The 15,886-nt window shown below is 44.8% G+C and overlaps 1 protein-coding gene across 48 annotated transcripts; it reads right to left on the bottom strand.

Annotated features, from left to right (window-relative positions):
• Positions 1–3,816: 3,816 nt before the first annotated feature.
• On the bottom strand, positions 3,817–10,130 carry LOC118372642 (zinc finger and SCAN domain-containing protein 30-like). Of its 48 annotated transcripts, XM_052510434.1 has the most exons (9): positions 10,042–10,130; positions 9,520–9,781; positions 9,310–9,467; positions 8,510–8,615; positions 8,192–8,401; positions 7,596–8,085; positions 6,970–7,182; positions 5,267–5,339; positions 3,817–5,163 (listed from the first exon to the last, which is right to left on the bottom strand). In XM_052510434.1, exons 6-9 carry the CDS (start codon positions 7,767–7,769, stop codon positions 3,980–3,982), a joined length of 1,644 nt encoding a protein of 547 aa, XP_052366394.1. In that variant the 5' UTR covers positions 7,770–8,085; positions 8,192–8,401; positions 8,510–8,615; positions 9,310–9,467; positions 9,520–9,781; positions 10,042–10,130; the 3' UTR covers positions 3,817–3,979. The 48 variants fall into 48 exon arrangements, with proteins under 48 accessions (XP_052366394.1, XP_052366355.1, XP_052366386.1 ...); XM_052510395.1 differs by having other exon boundaries at positions 8,192–9,101; XM_052510426.1 differs by having other exon boundaries at positions 8,192–8,615.
• Between the last annotated feature and the right edge of the window lie 5,756 nt (positions 10,131–15,886).

Below are 15,886 nucleotides of genomic sequence, written 5' to 3'. Positions count from 1 at the left end.
CTAGGGGGTGTGGCCCCCCGGTTGAATAGCTCTGCTCTAGAAACCAAGCTACTCACTCACCTCTTCTTTAATCCCAGAATCCCCAGAGGTACCATGGTCTAGAGAAACCTCATCTTCTGGAGGTATTAACAGTACCTGTAGATTTATCTCACCTAGAACATCACCTTCCTACTTTCATAATATCAGATTTGAAACCACTCACTCGTTGTTTTTGATTCTCCATATAGATTAACATTCATATAATAGACTAATACAGTTGGGGCAAAATGTATTGTGTTTACACTGAGTGTACAAAACATTAAGAACGACTGGCTAATATTGAGTTGCGCACCCCCCTTGCCATTAGAACAGCCTCAGTTCTTCAGAACATGGACTCTACAAGGTGTTGAAAGCATTCAATAGGAATGGTGGCCCATGTTGACTCCAAGGCTTCCCACAGTCGTGTCAAGTTGGCTGAATGTCCTTTGGGAGGTGGACTATTCTTGTTACACACAGGAAACTTATAAAGAGAAGAGGACCAAGGCACTCTTCATATAATTGATTAAAATGCCTTTATTAGTATGGCATGTTCAATAGAAACAAAGTTTTTTAAAAACCGATGTGTTTCGGCTGCATGGCCTTCGTCAGGGAGAACAAGAAAAAGGAATACAATGTCCTCTTTTGAACAGCTTTTCAATTAGCCCTAATTGGAAGAGGGAGTTGAGGAAACAGGAAACTGTTGAGCGTGAAAATCCCAGCATCATTGCAGTTCTTGACACAAACCGGTGTGCCTGGCACCTACTACCATACCCTGTTCAAAGGCACTAAAATATTGTCTTGCCCATTCACCCTCTGAATGGCACACATACCCAATCCATGTCTCAATTGTCTCAAGGCTAAAAAATCATTCTTTAACCTGTCTCCTGATTGAAGTGGATTTAATAAGTGACATTAAGAAGGGATCATAGCTTTCATCTGGATTCACCTGGTCAGTCTATGTCATGGAAAGAGTAGGTGTTCATAATGTAATGTGTTGTACACGCAGTGTGGGTGTGTTTATCTGTGTGTGTACATGTGTACTAACGTGTGGAGAATCAGAGCAGGTGGTCGGTCCAGTTCAAGTGTTCAGCAGTCTGATGGCTTGTGGACAGAAACGGTCTCTTGAGCTTGTTGGTATCAGACCTCGTGCTCCAATACCATCTGCCCAACGGTAAGGAAGTGAACAGCTTGTGACTGGGGTGTGTAGTCCTTGATGATGCTGCGGGCCTTCCTCAGGCACCGTTTCCAGTAGATGTCTTTGATGGGTGGAAGCTCGGTCCCGGTGTTGTACTGGGCCTTCTTCACCACTCGCTGGAGGGCCTTGCGGTCATGGACGGAGACATTCCCGTACCAGGCAGTGATGCAACTGGTCAGGCCGCTTTCGATTGTGCAGCGGTAGTATTTGTAGTGGCATGACAAATTTCTTCAGCCGCCTTGACAATAGTGGTGGTGGTGTTGGTCCATGACAAGTTCTCAGTGATGTGGACGCAGAGGAACTTAAAACTGTTTACTCTCTCTTCTGCAATCCCATTGATGTGGATTGGGGTATGTTCCCTCCTCTGTTTCCTAAAGTCAACAGTCAACTTTTTTTGCTGACGTTGAAGGGGAGGTTGTTGTGATAACACAACAATGCCAGTTCACTTACCTCCTTCCTATAGGCTGACTCGTCGTTGTTAGTTATCAGGTCTACAACTGTGGTGTCGTCAGCAAATTTGATGACTGCGTTAGTGTCGTGCAAATCCACGCAGTCGTGGCTGAACAGGGAGTACAGCAGAGGGCTGAGGACACACCCCTGGGGGGCCCTGTGTTAAGTGTCAGTGTGGAGGAGGTGTTGTTGCCAATCCTCACACCTTGTGGTCTGCCCATCAGGAAGTCCAGGATCCAGTTTCAGAGGGTGGTGTCCAGACCAAGGGCTCTGAGCTTAGTGCCAAGCTTAGAGAGAACAATAGTGTTTAATGCTAAACTGTTGTCAATAAACAGCATTCTCACATAGGTGTTCCTCTTGTCCAGATGTGTTAGGGCTGTGTGAAAAGCGATGGAAATGGCATCTTCCACAGATCTGTTGGAGCGGTAGGCAAATTGGAGTGGGTGCTGTGTGCCTGTGATTCAGCTCATACCGGGACAAGAACTCAGGACCTCTGCCTCGCTAACACACTTGACCGCCCTCCTGAAGGGTTACAGCTCATGAGCTATTGAAAAAGTCCTGCTATTGCGCAAGGACGACGCTTCGGCCTGCTGAATAAGTTTCACAGATCCTCATCTGCTACATTCACCACCTTAACTGGCTCCACAGCGCCCCCAGTGGTTGAACCATCACAACTGTAGAGTCCCGTGGCACCGTTGTAAAGGACGTCATGCTGCTTGTTTAGCGAATACAGCTTCCCCCCGATTCAGCTCATAGGGAGACTCAACCTCAGGACTTCTGCCTCCAACCCACGTGACCGCCCTCCTGAAGCATTCCAACCACAATGCTATTAAAACAGGCCTTTAATTGCACAAGTGTTGTTAGTTTCACGTGTATGTTTGTGTTGGAGGTGTTAGTTATTGTTAGATGTCCGTTTCAATTCTCCGGCAAGGATAGTCATTATAAGGTCAACGTGACAATGGGTTAAGACTGTGTTAGCCTGTGAGCTAAAGCCTAGGCATTGGTCCTGTGACTTAGATGAGTCTTCAAGGAGGAGGTCAAATGAGGGTGAAGTCGAACAGGTGGTTTGATGACCACGCTTTTGTGATAAGTGACTTGTCACAAAAGTGGAGCCCTGGGTTAAACTTAACGTCTTCAGCCAGTTTGCTCATCACATGCATGGATCACCGAACCACGTCTGTTGCATTCTCATTAAATCGGTTGCACAGATCATTCTGTTTCTGTTTGCCACAGAAAGTGGTCTTGTGTAGGAGGCCTGATTTGAACCCCAATCAGTTATATTGGTGCCGTGATCTCTGAGTATGAGGTCAAAGGGGAGTGAAATGTAACCGAGGTGGTTCGATGAACCACTCTCTTTTGATGAGTAACCTTGCTGAAGACTTGAAGACTTGTGTTAGCTTCCTGTACTAATCCCTATGGGCTTTAGTTATGTGGGCTAACACAGTCTTGTGATATGCAGGAGACCTGGTTCTAACCCAGTCAGTCATAAGAGCAAGATTAAATAGGGAGTGGAAAGGCTGTGCTTCGAAGGGCTGTGACGGGGCAATGTTTACTTATGGGAGACACTTTGTCACTCCCTTCTAACACAGCATGTGATCGTCATTGAGGGGAACCGAAGATGTGTCCATATTTCAGGAATGGGGTCATAATAGTTTATTGCCAAAATGGTTCAAACGGTAGAATCAAATTCATAGGAATTCTTCCATGATTTGACACACTGCTCGTACGACTGTTGCCGCTAAAGTTTCCATAACGGAATCTACACGCGCACGAAAAACGACAAAGTTGGACATCTTTGTTATTATTTAGCTAGCAAACAAACTTTCCAGAGTAAAACCGTTATGTGGTTAAACAATCTACTTCCGGAGGCAGTTTACCGTAAACACTGAAATCACAGAGATGTATTTGCTGAGATAAAGCTAAATGTATTACTCTCATTCTCAAAGACTATACCTTTTTCAAATTTCCCATGAGTTGCTTTATTTCTTTTGAACTTTAACACAACCATGTTGATTGTGACAAAATCTTAGTTTCGCCTGATTATTTTCAACACTTTGCGTCACAAATACTGTAGGAATTTATACAATAAGTTGAACATTTTAGACAAAAATACCCAACATGAACCAACCAATATAATAATCTGCAGTCAAACATTTAGTGTCACTTCTTTTTATAACATTTTTACAAAAGGCTCCAGAATACAAAATAACAGTCAGGGGAGAAATAAACAGATAACAACCTTTAAGCCAGAGCAATCATACACATACAATTTACAATCAATTCAGAAAACACTATCCCAAATCACAACACAACCTATCATTTCCGTGTGTGAACTGCCTGGTGTCTTATCAGATTGCTCAGAAAGGAGAAGTTCTTCCCACACTGGGTGCAGTGGAACAGTTTCTCACCCGTATGGACGCTCTGATGCACTTTTAAATTGCTGGAATGAGAGAACTGTTTTCCGCATTGAGCGCATCTGAAAGGTTTCTCCCCTGTGTGTACTCTCTGGTGCCGCTTCAGGCTACACAGCTGGCTGAACTGCTTCCCACACAGGGCGCACTCGTACGGTTTCTCCCCCGTGTGAACCCTCTGGTGCATCTTGAGCTGGCACAGGTGAGGGTACTCCCTCCCACAGAAGGTGCACCTGTAGGACCTCGCCCCCTCCTCCCTAGACCCTCTGTCCTGATGAGTCCCAGTCACGTCGCCCAGGTGGGTGTCGGGGGCGCTCCCAGGGAAATCCACCCAGGTGGGGTACTGCAGCTCCTCGGTTCCCATGGAGTATGGAGTGGCGGTGGTTGCGGAGTTCTGAAAGGTGCCGAGGCGGTTGTGGAAGGCGCCGTCCATGCCGATGGTGTAGAAGTGATTGTCAGATGAGTTCTGTCTCGCTGCTGGCTGGACACCTCGGTGAGGATGATGAAGATGATAAGTGTTACTCGAATGTCCTCCAAGAAGCATGGCATCTGCTTCACTATGTCCTCCTTGATGACGCCTGGGTTCCATGATGTCACCTTGTCTCCACGACGAGGCCGTGCCATCCCCATCGTCAACAGGAAGGGGGTCGATAACTATGACCTCCGACATGACTTCTGAATCGACCTGGGAATACTCGTGTTCACTCCTCACCATCTGAGGAAGTGGAGGAATGGGGTTCAGCTTTGTGAGAGGCGAGGGGCTTCCTGAGACCGTCTCGGCAGCATAACTAGAACAAGACGGCCGATCATTCGCTGTATCACTGCCTCTTCGCTTATGGGAGTTTACAGGCAGATCGGTGGTTCTCTCGGGGTTCAGGCTACACTGCTGTTTAGCAACAGGTCTTGGACCTGTGAGTTGAAACACCTGGCTCAGGCTCTCAGGCTCCGGGTCTGACTTGAAAACAGTGTCTGATCTGTTGACAGTCACTATGCTCGGTTTGGTTCTGAGCTGCTCAGTGAGCTCTTTTTGGTCCGTGTCTAGAGAGGTCGGTGTGTTTGGGTCTGTCATTCTGTGGCCACTATCAGTACCTGAAGAGACAACAAAAGCATGATGGTCATATGCAGTCAAATAAAACAATGAGGTTGTCAATCAGTATGTCATTTTTCATTACAGCAATCCATAAATCATTACCTGGGATCTCCCTCAGACCCTCTTCTTTCTTCCATGGCTGGAGGTCTCTCTCCCCTTCCACAATAGATTTGGCCTGAAAAGAGGAGGGAGGAATTAAGTAGAGAGACATGAGCTTTACAAAGCTCTCAAACAAACAGATCTATTATAACTCAGCTATTACTAGGCTATAATTTTGATCTAATGGCTTGAATTAAGTTGTTAATTTACTGACTCAACTCGTGGACACAGAACATCTAAAGCTTCTCAAAACATATGAAACTAAAACTGGACCTCAATAATTCACTTGTAATTTTGAAAGAAAAATGTCCTTTCCTTACAATATATTTAGGGTCAATGTGAGAATATATATTTAGAGTCAAAAGAAGCACCATGAAATTATTTGAAAAATATTATTTATTGAGGGAATTATAGGATTTAATGAATAAACATCAACAGCCATTGATGAAATTGTTACAGAAGAACAGACAGTTTTTCAGTCTCACAGTAGAATTTCAGTATCTGCTATAACTTTAGTGTTAGAAGAACACAACCATGATCTTAACAGTCAATGTGAGTGATGCTGTTGGCCTTAAAGAAGCCAAGAAAATGTAACAGTCTTTGTAGATAATGTAAATATGAACCACGTTGTATTGTAGACGTATGAGACCAGGGCAAACATCCTGCAGAAATACGACTATGTTAGAACCAATGACGTTTGAACTCATGATATTGCTATAACAGCTTTTTTTCAATAGGAATCTCTTGTTCCACGTCAGTTCTCAATGATGAAGCTTCTGATGTCTTTTCAGATTGCTGGTGTGGGAGAACCTGCGTCCGCAATGTGCACAACTGAAGGGCTTCTCGCCAGTGTGGACGTTTAGGTGCATTTGGAGATGGCTGGCGCCCTCAAAGCTCTTCTCACAGAAGGTGCAGGCGAACCCCCGCTTTCTGGTGTGGATGACAGCGTGCTGCTGCAACTCACTCTCGTGGACAAACTTCTTATGGCAGCTAGGGAATCCGTACTGTCGTTCTACGGTGCCAGGTCTAACATCTGTGGCAAGATTACTCAAATGACAGGAAGTTGTGGTGCTTGGTCTAAAATGGCTGACAGGAAGTGAGGTATGAGCTGGTTGTTGAACTCCTCTTCCTGGCATTTCAGAGTGTCTATGGAGGCTTGCCAATGAGCACCAACTAGCTTTGTTTGCCTCACCTGCATTTCCTGTGTCAAGATGGGTGCTTGTATTTATCTCTGAGGTCCGGAAGCCGGGTGAAACCAATAGCGGTGTGTTGTCTTTCATCAAATCATGGCAAATCATTGGTGCGTTTCTGTTAAACACTCCCACTCCCTGCTTATTTCCAGTCCCATTGTCCTGTGGTGTAGTAGCTGTACTCACCTGACCCCACTCGAAACCTCTATCCACCTGCTGGCCACGAGATACACTGCTCACTTCTGTGGCCGAGCTGGTCTGTGTTTCTGGACCCACTGGGCCACTCCCTAGGTCCATTACTTTAGTGTGAGCAGCAGAGGCACCATCATCAGTCACTACTACCTCTCTCCATACCTGGTTTAAAGAATCTCTTAGGAGATTGAGGTCCCCGTTCATGTCACACTTTGTGTCCAGACTCTGTCTCTCTGCTTTGGGTTCAAATCCTGTGTTCTGCTGGGGTCCCTGGTTCACATTCCCTGTTTCTGATTGGAGGAGGATGGCATCAGATCCACTGACCTCCATAGCGGTGTTGTAGTTGTTGTTGCCTCTGGGGCCACTGGACTGGAAGGCGGAGTCCTCTGTGGTGGCTGCAGCCGGTTGGGTGGTTAGTTGTCTGCTGCCCTCCACTGTTCTGGCTGGGTGGCTGATCCTAGAGTCCTGGTCATCTGCTTCTCCCTCCACCTTGATGATCAGCAGGTCTGGTTCCCCTTCCTCTGTCTCTCCTGACTGCTGATGGGGTTAAGTGGGAGAGATGAGTGAGTGAGACAGAGCATATACTATCTACTGAATGGAGATATGGGCATGACATGGGATTTAGTGAAATTCATAGTAGTTGTCTTGTTGTTATTGTGTTTTAATCAGTGGTGTATTGGAGGGTAAACTCCACCTTCTGTGTTTTACACATGCGTTTACAGGCCTTTGGCACAAAAATGCATTTAAAGTATAGGGACTGTAACTTTACTCACTGATCATCATTTACCAACCATATTTTTTACCACTACATCACTAGTTATAATGTGCTGACATACACATCTATACAGACATAACCTCATCCCCAGGCAGAAGGAAGTGTCTGGTGTCCGAGACTAAAACAGATATAAGTCTGTGACAGTCTAAAATCGTCTATTAAAATTGGAACTTACCTCATCACTTGTAGCATCCATATGCTTTGATGGAGAGACATCATCTTGGTCCACGTCTATGGGCTGTCTGTCTCTTTGAATGCTGCTGTTCCCAAAACTCCTGTTGGAAAGTCTGGCTCTGCTTTGCCAAGTAGATCCTGGAAATAAAGGGGAGGTTAATTTCACCCCATCCATCAATGTTGTTTTACAAAGTACCAAGCAAACATATGTTCATGATGTATGTTATGTGTCTGTAGAGCTAAAATAATCCTAGCTGTGTTGACAGTACAAAGAAAGCATGATACATCCTCAAATCTTATTTTATTGGTCACGTACACATATTTTACAGATGTTATCGCAGGTGTAGCGAAATGCTTATGTTTCTAGCTCCATCATGGCAGTAATACCTACTGTAACAGTGAAATGCTTGTGTTTCTAGCTCCATCAGGGCAGTAATACCTACTGTAACAGTGAAATGCTTGTGTTTCCAGCTCCATCAGGGCAGTAATACCTACTGTAACACAGTGAAATGCTTGTGTTTCTAGCTCCATCAGGGCAGTAATACCTACTGTAACAGTGAAATGCTTGTGTTTCCAGCTCCATCAGGGCAGTTATACCTACTGTAACAGTGAAATGCTTGTGTTTCTAGCTCCATCAGGGCAGTAATACCTACTGTAACACAGTGAAATGCTTGTGTTTCTAGCTCCATCAGGGCAGTAATACCTACTGTAACAGTGAAATGCTTGTGTTTCTAGCTCCATCAGGGCAGTAATACCTACTGTAACAGTGAAATGCTTGTGTTTCTAGCTCCATCAGGGCAGTAATACCTACTGTAACACAGTGAAATGCTTGTGTTTCTAGCTCCATCAGGGCAGTAATACCTACTGTAACACAGTGAAATGCTTGTGTTTCTAGCTCCATCATGGCAGTAATACCTACTGTAACAGTGAAATGCTTGTGTTTCTAGCTCCATCAGGGCAGTAATACCTACTGTAACACAGTGAAATGCTTGTGTTTCTAGCTCCATCAGGGCAGTAATACCTACTGTAACAGTGAAATGCTTGTGTTTCCAGCTCCATCAGGGCAGTAATACCTACTGTAACAGTGAAATGCTTGTGTTTCTAGCTCCATCAGGGCAGTAATACCTACTGTAACAGTGAAATGCTTGTGTTTCTAGCTCCATCAGGGCAGTAATACCTACTGTAACAGTGACTGTAACACAGTGAAATGCTTGTGTTTCTAGCTCCATCAGGGCAGTAATACCTACTGTAACAGTGAAATGCTTGTGTTTCTAGCTCCATCAGGGCAGTAATACCTACTGTAACAGTGAAATGCTTGTGTTTCTAGCTCCATCAGGGCAGTAATACCTACTGTAACACAGTGAAATGCTTGTGTTTCTAGCTCCATCAGGGCAGTAATACCTACTGTAACACAGTGAAATGCTTGTGTTTCTAGCTCCATCATGGCAGTAATACCTACTGTAACAGTGAAATGCTTGTGTTTCTAGCTCCATCAGGGCAGTAATACCTACTGTAACAGTGAAATGCTTGTGTTTCTAGCTCCATCAGGGCAGTAATACCTACTGTAACAGTGAAATGCTTATGTTTCTAGCTCCATCATGGCAGTAATACCTACTGTAACAGTGAAATGTTTGTGTTTCTAGCTCCATCATGGCAGTAATACCTACTGTAACAGTGAAATGCTTGTGTTTCTAGCTCCATCATGGCAGTAATACCTACTGTAACACAGTGAAATGCTTGTGTTTCTAGCTCCATCAGGGCAGTAATACCTACTGTAACACAGTGAAATGCTTGTTTCTAGCTCCATCAGGGCAGTAATACCTACTGTAACAGTGAAATGCTTGTGTTTCTAGCTCCATCAGGGCAGTAATACCTACTGTAACAGTGAAATGCTTGTGTTTCTAGCTCCATCAGGGCAGAAATACCTACTGTAACAGTGAAATGTTTGTTTCTAGCTCCATCATGGCAGTAATACCTACTGTAACACAGTGAAATGCTTGTGTTTCTAGCTCCATCAGGGCAGTAATACCTACTGTAACACAGTGAAATGCTTGTTTCTAGCTCCATCAGGGCAGTTATACCTACTGTAACACAGTGAAATGCTTATGTTTCTAGCTCCATCAGGGCAGTAATACCTACTGTAACAGTGAAATGCTTGTGTTTCTAGCTCCATCAGGGCAGTAATACCTACTGGAACAGTGAAATGCTTGTGTTTCTAGCTCCATCAGGGCAGTAATACCTACTGTAACAGTGAAATGCTTGTGTTTCTAGCTCCATCAGGGCAGTAATACCTACTGTAACAGTGAAATGCTTGTTTCTAGCTCCATCAGGTCAGTAATACCTACTGTAACACAGTGAAATGCTTGTGTTTCTAGCTCCATCAGGGCAGTAATACCTACTGTAACACAGTGATATGCTTGTTTCTAGCTCCATCAGGGCAGTAATACCTACTGTAACAGTGAAATGCTTGTGTTTCTAGCTCCATCAGGGCAGTAATACCTACTGTAACAGTGAAATGCTTATGTTTCTAGCTCCATCATGGCAGTAATACCTACTGTAACAGTGAAATGTTTGTTTCTAGCTCCATCAGGGCAGTAATACCTACTGTAACAGTGAAAATGCTTACATCCATTAAAGTCAGTAGCTCCATCAGGGCAGTAATGACTACTGTAACACAGTGACTTGTTTCTAGGGCAGGGCAGTCCTACTGTAAGGTGAAATGCAGGTTTCTAGCTCCAGGGCAGTATTACTGTAACACAGTGAAATGCTTGTTTCTAGCTCCATCAGGGCAGTAATACCTACTGTAACACAGTGAAATTCTTGTGTTTCTAGCTCCATCAGGGCAGTAATACCTACTGTAGGTACTACTGAGCCTTGACTAGAATACATTACATCCATATAAAGTGGGTAAAACAGTATGTAAACATTATTAAAGTGACCAGTGTTCAATGACTAGGGCAGCAGTCACTAAGGTGCAGGGTAGAGTATTGGGTGGTAGCCGGGCTAGTAACAGTGACTAGGGCAGCAGTCACTAAGGTGCAGGGTAGAGTATTGGGTGGTAGCCGGGCTAGTAACAGTGACTAGGGCAGCAGTCACTAAGGTGCAGGGTAGAGTATTGGGTGGTAGCCGGGCTAGTAACAGTGACTAGGGCAGCAGTCACTAAGGTGCAGGGTAGAGTATTGGGTGGTAGCCGGGCTAGTAACAGTGACTAGGGCAGCAGTCACTAAGGTGCAGGGTAGAGTATTGGGTGGTAGCCGGGCTAGTAACAGTGACTAGGGCAGCAGTCACTAAGGTGCAGGGTAGAGTATTGGGTGGTAGCCGGGCTAGTAACAGTGACTAGGGGCGGCAGCGTAGCCTAGTGGTTAAAGTGACTAAGTTCAGGGCAGGGTACTGGGCGGAGGCAGTCTAGTGGGGACAGTCTGATGGCCTGGAGATAAAAGCAGTTTTTCAGTCTCTCGTTCCCTGCTGTGATGCACCTGTAAAGTCTCCACCTTCTAGATGGTAGTGAGTGAACAGGCTCAGCTGGCTGAGGTCCTTGATATTCTTCTTGGCCTTCCTGTGACACCTGTGCTGTAGATGTCCTGGCAAGGGTGCCCCCGGAAATACGTTGGGCTAACTGCACCACCCTCTAGAGAGCCCTGCGGTTGCAGACGGTGCAATAGCAGTACCAGGTGGTGATACAGTCCGGAAGGATGCTCTCAATGGTGCATCTGTAGGTTTATGAAGGTCTTTGGGGCCAAGCCAAATTTCTTCAGCCTCGAGGTGGATCTCAATAATTACATCTAGGCCGAACTGTATTGACAGTACATCAATCATGGCTGTATTATACTAGCTTTGAAATTTGTAAAACACAATTGATGGATGGGGTCAAATTGAAGATTCATGTTTAATTTAATTTCTATTTATTTCACCTTTATTTAACCAGATAGGCTAGTTGGGAACAAGTTCTCATTTGCAACTGTGACCTGGCCAAGATAAAGCTAAGCAGTTTGACACATACAACAACACAGAGTTACACATGGAATAAACAAACATACAGTCAATAATACAGTAGAAAAAGTATATATACCGTGTGTGCAAATGAGGTAGGACAAGGGAGGTAAGGCAATATAAATAGACCATGGTGGCGAAGTAATTACAATATAGCAATTAAACACTGGAATGGTAGAATGTGCAGAAGATTATTGTGCAAGTAGAGATACTGGGGTGCAAAGGAGCAAGATAAATAAATAAATACAGCATGGGGATGAGGTAGTTGGATGGGCTATTTACAGATGGGCTATGCACAGGTTTAGTGATCTGTGAGCTGCTCTGACAGCTGGAGCTTAAAGCTTCAGTGATTTTTGCAGTTCGTTCCAGTCATTGGCAGCAGAGAACTGGAAGGCGGTCAAAATAAGAATTGGCTTTGGGGGTGACCAGTGAGACATACCTGCTGGAGCGCGTGCTACAGGTAGGTGCTGCTATGGTGACCAGTGAGCTGAGATAAGGGGGGACTTTACCTAGCAGGGTCTTGTAGATGACCTGGAGCCAGTGGGTTAGCTGACAAGTATGAAGCGAGGGCCAGCCAACGAAAGTGTACAAGTCGCAGTGGTGGGTAGTATATGGGGCTTTGGTGACAAAACGGATGGCACTGTGATAGACTGCATCCAATTTTTTGAGTAGAGTGTTGGAGGCTATTTTGTAAATGATGTAGCCGAAGTCGAGGATCGGTAGGATGGTCAGTTTTACGAGGGTATGTTTGGCAGCATGAGTGAAGGATGCTTTGTTGCGAAATAGGAAGCCGATTCTAGATTTATTTTTTGGATTGGAGATGCTTAATGTGAGACTGGATGGAGAGTTTACAGTCTAACCAGACACCTAGGTATTTGTAGCTGTCCACATATTCTAAGTCAGAACCGTCCAGAGTAGTGATGCTGGACGGGTGGGCAGATGCGGGCAGCGATCGGTTGAAGAGCATGCATTTAGTTTTACTTGTATTTAAGAGCAGTTGGAGGTCAGTTGGAGCAGAAGGAGAGTTGTATGGCATTGAAGCTCGTCTGGAGGTTAGTTAATACAGTATCCAAGGAAGGGCCAGAAGTATACAGAATGGTGTCGTCTGCATAGAGGTGGATCAGAGACTCACCAGCAGAAAGAGCGACATCATTGATGTATACAGAGAAGAGAGTCGAGAATTGAACCCTGCACCCCCATAGAGTCTGTCAGAGGACCCGGACAACAGGCCGACTCTATCAGAGAAGTAGTTGGTGAACCAGGCGAGGCAATAATTTGACAAACCAAGGCTGTTGTCTGCCAATAAGAATGTGGTGATTGACAAGAGTCGAAAGCTTTGGCCAGGTCAATGAATACGGCTGCACAGTATTGTTTCTTATCGATTGCGGTTATGATGTCGTTTAGGGCCTTGAGCGTGGCTCGGAAACCAGATTGCATAGCGGAGAAGGTACAGTGGGATTCGAAATGGTCGGTAATCTGTAATTTAACTTAAAATACGTGCACAGTGTCAAATTCATCATCATCACCAACCTGTCGTTGCCGTCTCTCGATGGTTGTGTCTGTTTATGAGGCGTATTCCATGGAAGCGGTTGTGGACGGACCCCTCTGAAGACTTTGTTCTATCTGCTCGAAATCTGGTGATCTGAAGTTCCATCAATTTCATTTTCCTCCGGAGAAATTCGTTCTCCTTGTGGCTTTGGGACATCTTCAGGTGCACAACAGCATAGCCATCGTCAACAACTTTGCAGATTTCGGCAACAGCCGCGTTGGCTAGCACCTCCATGATTGAGGCTATCTGCGCCTGGAACTCGACCACGGAACCCGACATTGTCCCCCGCCGCTTTTGGTCCCTTTTCAATATGAAAACAGTCTTTGTGTTTTCTTTATTATGAGTATCTAGCAAGCTATTCAAACAAATACAATAATATCAGAAACTAAACATGGATAGCTAGCTAGCTTCGTTTGTAGCTCGCTGGTGAGATTATTTTTCCTGTTCCTCATCACAGTAATGTAATCATATGCTGGACTTGAAAGTTGGACACCGCCACCTACTGTATAGGAGTGCTCCACAAAAACAACAATGTTGGAGCTCCATAATAAACATGTTTTCTGGTGTAAACAATATTTCATGATTTTTCTCAAATAAAGCATTTAACTATTTCTGGTATTTCTAATAGAAATAAACGACAAATAGTTAATTGAAACAGTTAAATTACAACAGTATGACAGACTAGCCTACTATTCATATATATGAATTCCATCAACATCTTTACAGCCTATCAATCTGATAGTAAATCTAAAGTATATTGTTGACAGGCAAATGGAAATAATTGTTTAATTACTGTTCACCTATACACATTCATAAGGATGTTTAAAATATTTACTTGTCATAACATTATCAGTCCACTCTGGACCAAGCATCAAGACAGTTGAACTGAAAACACAACCACTACACAGAGAGGGTAGTGTTCAATGTGGAAACCATTCAAATGGTTCAAAACACATAGACCTAGTTTTCATATGCAGGGCATGGAAGAACATTTTCAGCTTCCAATAATTGTGTACAGTTACTTGCAACATGGGGCCGTGCATTATGCTAAAACATGAGTTGATGGTGGAGGATGAATGGCACTATACAATGGGCCTTAGGATCTCGTCACGGTATCTCTGTGCATTGAAATTGTCATCGTTAAAATGCAATTTTGTTCGTTGTCTGTAGCTTATGCCTGCCCACAACATAACCCCACCGCCACCAGTCCGGCCGACCGGTCCAATATCTGTCTGGCCGACCGGTCCTATATCTGTCTGGCCGACCGGTCCTATCTGTCCGGCCGAACGGTCCTATATCTGTCTGGCCGACCGGTCCTATATCTGTCCGGCTGACTGGTCCAATATCTGTCTGGCCGACCGGTCCTATCTGTCTGGCCGACCGGGCCCTTCTGGTCAGAGGAGAAAGGAAGAGTCAGAGAGAGAGACAAAAGAACATCAACAAGACCTTTCATGATGTGACAGGGAAGATAGCCAAATTGTTGGTATGGCGCAACAACACTCGTGTGCACATTCCCCTTCGATGGAATTGTGAACCTTTCTGCAGATGAGTTCATATCATATCTAATTCAATACATTTCAATTTGTCTGTTCATAGAAAGTCAATTTTCTTTCTCTCAATCTTTCATTTACATAGGTCAGGGTTGAGCTGGGCTGGACCAAGAGTGTAAAAGGTTACCGCTTGTGATTACATCACTGGTGAAAAGTCAGTGATAAAAATATATTCAGTTGACTTTCATCCCACTGGGCAAAAACTGGTTGAATCAACTTTGTTTCCATGTCATTTCAACCTCCAAAAATCAATGTGATGACATTGAATCAACGTGGAAAACTGATTGGATTTTCAAAAAGTGTCACGACTTCCGCCGAAGTCGGCCCCTCTCCTTGCTCGGGCGGCGTTCGGTGGTCCACGTCACCAGCTTTCTAGCCATTGCCGCTCCATTTTGCATGTATCCATTTGTTTTGTCTTGTTCCCCGCACACCTGGTTTTCATTCCCCAATCAATCTACATGTATTTATTCCTCTGTTCTCCATCTTGTCTTTGTGTCAGATTGTTTGTGTTACGTGTGTATTGTTGACGCACCAGACTGGCTTGTTTTCCCCGTTATTTTTCACAAAGATGTTTATTGTTAAACATAATTCTTGTGACTGTTTTGCGCGTTTTGCACTTTTGCCTAAATAAAGTGTGCGCCTGTTTCACAAATCTCTGCTCTCCTGCACCTGACTTCGCTACCAGTACACACACATCTGACAAAAAGTCATCAACGTAAGGGCATTTAGTCTTTTTTTCACCAAACTTTTAACCTAAATCCAATGACATGGTGACTTTTTTTTTGTTGATTTCATGTTAATTAACTGGACCAAATGTTAATCAAAACTAGATCAGTCAGGGCCCAGTGGGATGTTAGTCTGTCAGCCCTATCTACTTTGACATCATCCTCTCTCCTTCCCAACTTTCTCCCCTCCTCTGGCTCTCTCGCTCTATTCCTGACACAGGCCTGATGAGCTGGTCTCAGGAACAAAATGGCCAGATAGGACCAGTCAGCCGGCCAGATGGGACCAGTCGGCCGGCCAGATTAGGACCAGTCGGCCGGCCAGATTAGGACCAGTCGGCCGGCCAGATTAGGACCAGTCGGCCGGCCAGATTAGGACCAGTCGGCCGGCCAGATTAGGACCAGTCGGCCGGCCAGATTAGGACCAGTCGGCCGGCCAGATTAGGACCAGTCGGCCGGCCAGATCAGGACCAGTCGGCCG

This window comes from Oncorhynchus keta, unplaced genomic scaffold (assembly GCF_023373465.1).
Source record: "Oncorhynchus keta strain PuntledgeMale-10-30-2019 unplaced genomic scaffold, Oket_V2 Un_contig_5685_pilon_pilon, whole genome shotgun sequence".
NCBI classification, from domain to species: Eukaryota; Metazoa; Chordata; class Actinopteri; order Salmoniformes; family Salmonidae; genus Oncorhynchus; species Oncorhynchus keta.
The sequence above is the reverse complement of the archived record's forward strand: the minus strand, read 5'-3'. Positions and strand labels throughout refer to the sequence as shown.

Bases quoted from the DNA above. Each gene is read 5' to 3' on its own strand.
- LOC118372642 (XM_052510395.1), bottom strand. From the start codon at position 7,769: ATGGATGGGGTGAAATTAACCTCCCCTTTATTTCCAGGATCTACTTGG. The intron at 7,183-7,595 runs GTAAGTTCCAAT...TAACCCCATCAG, and splicing joins TGGATGCTACAAGTGATGAG to CAGTCAGGAGAGACAGAGGA. The intron at 5,340-6,969 runs GTCAGTGGATCT...TCCTCTTTTCAG, and splicing joins ACTACAACACCGCTATGGAG to GCCAAATCTATTGTGGAAGG.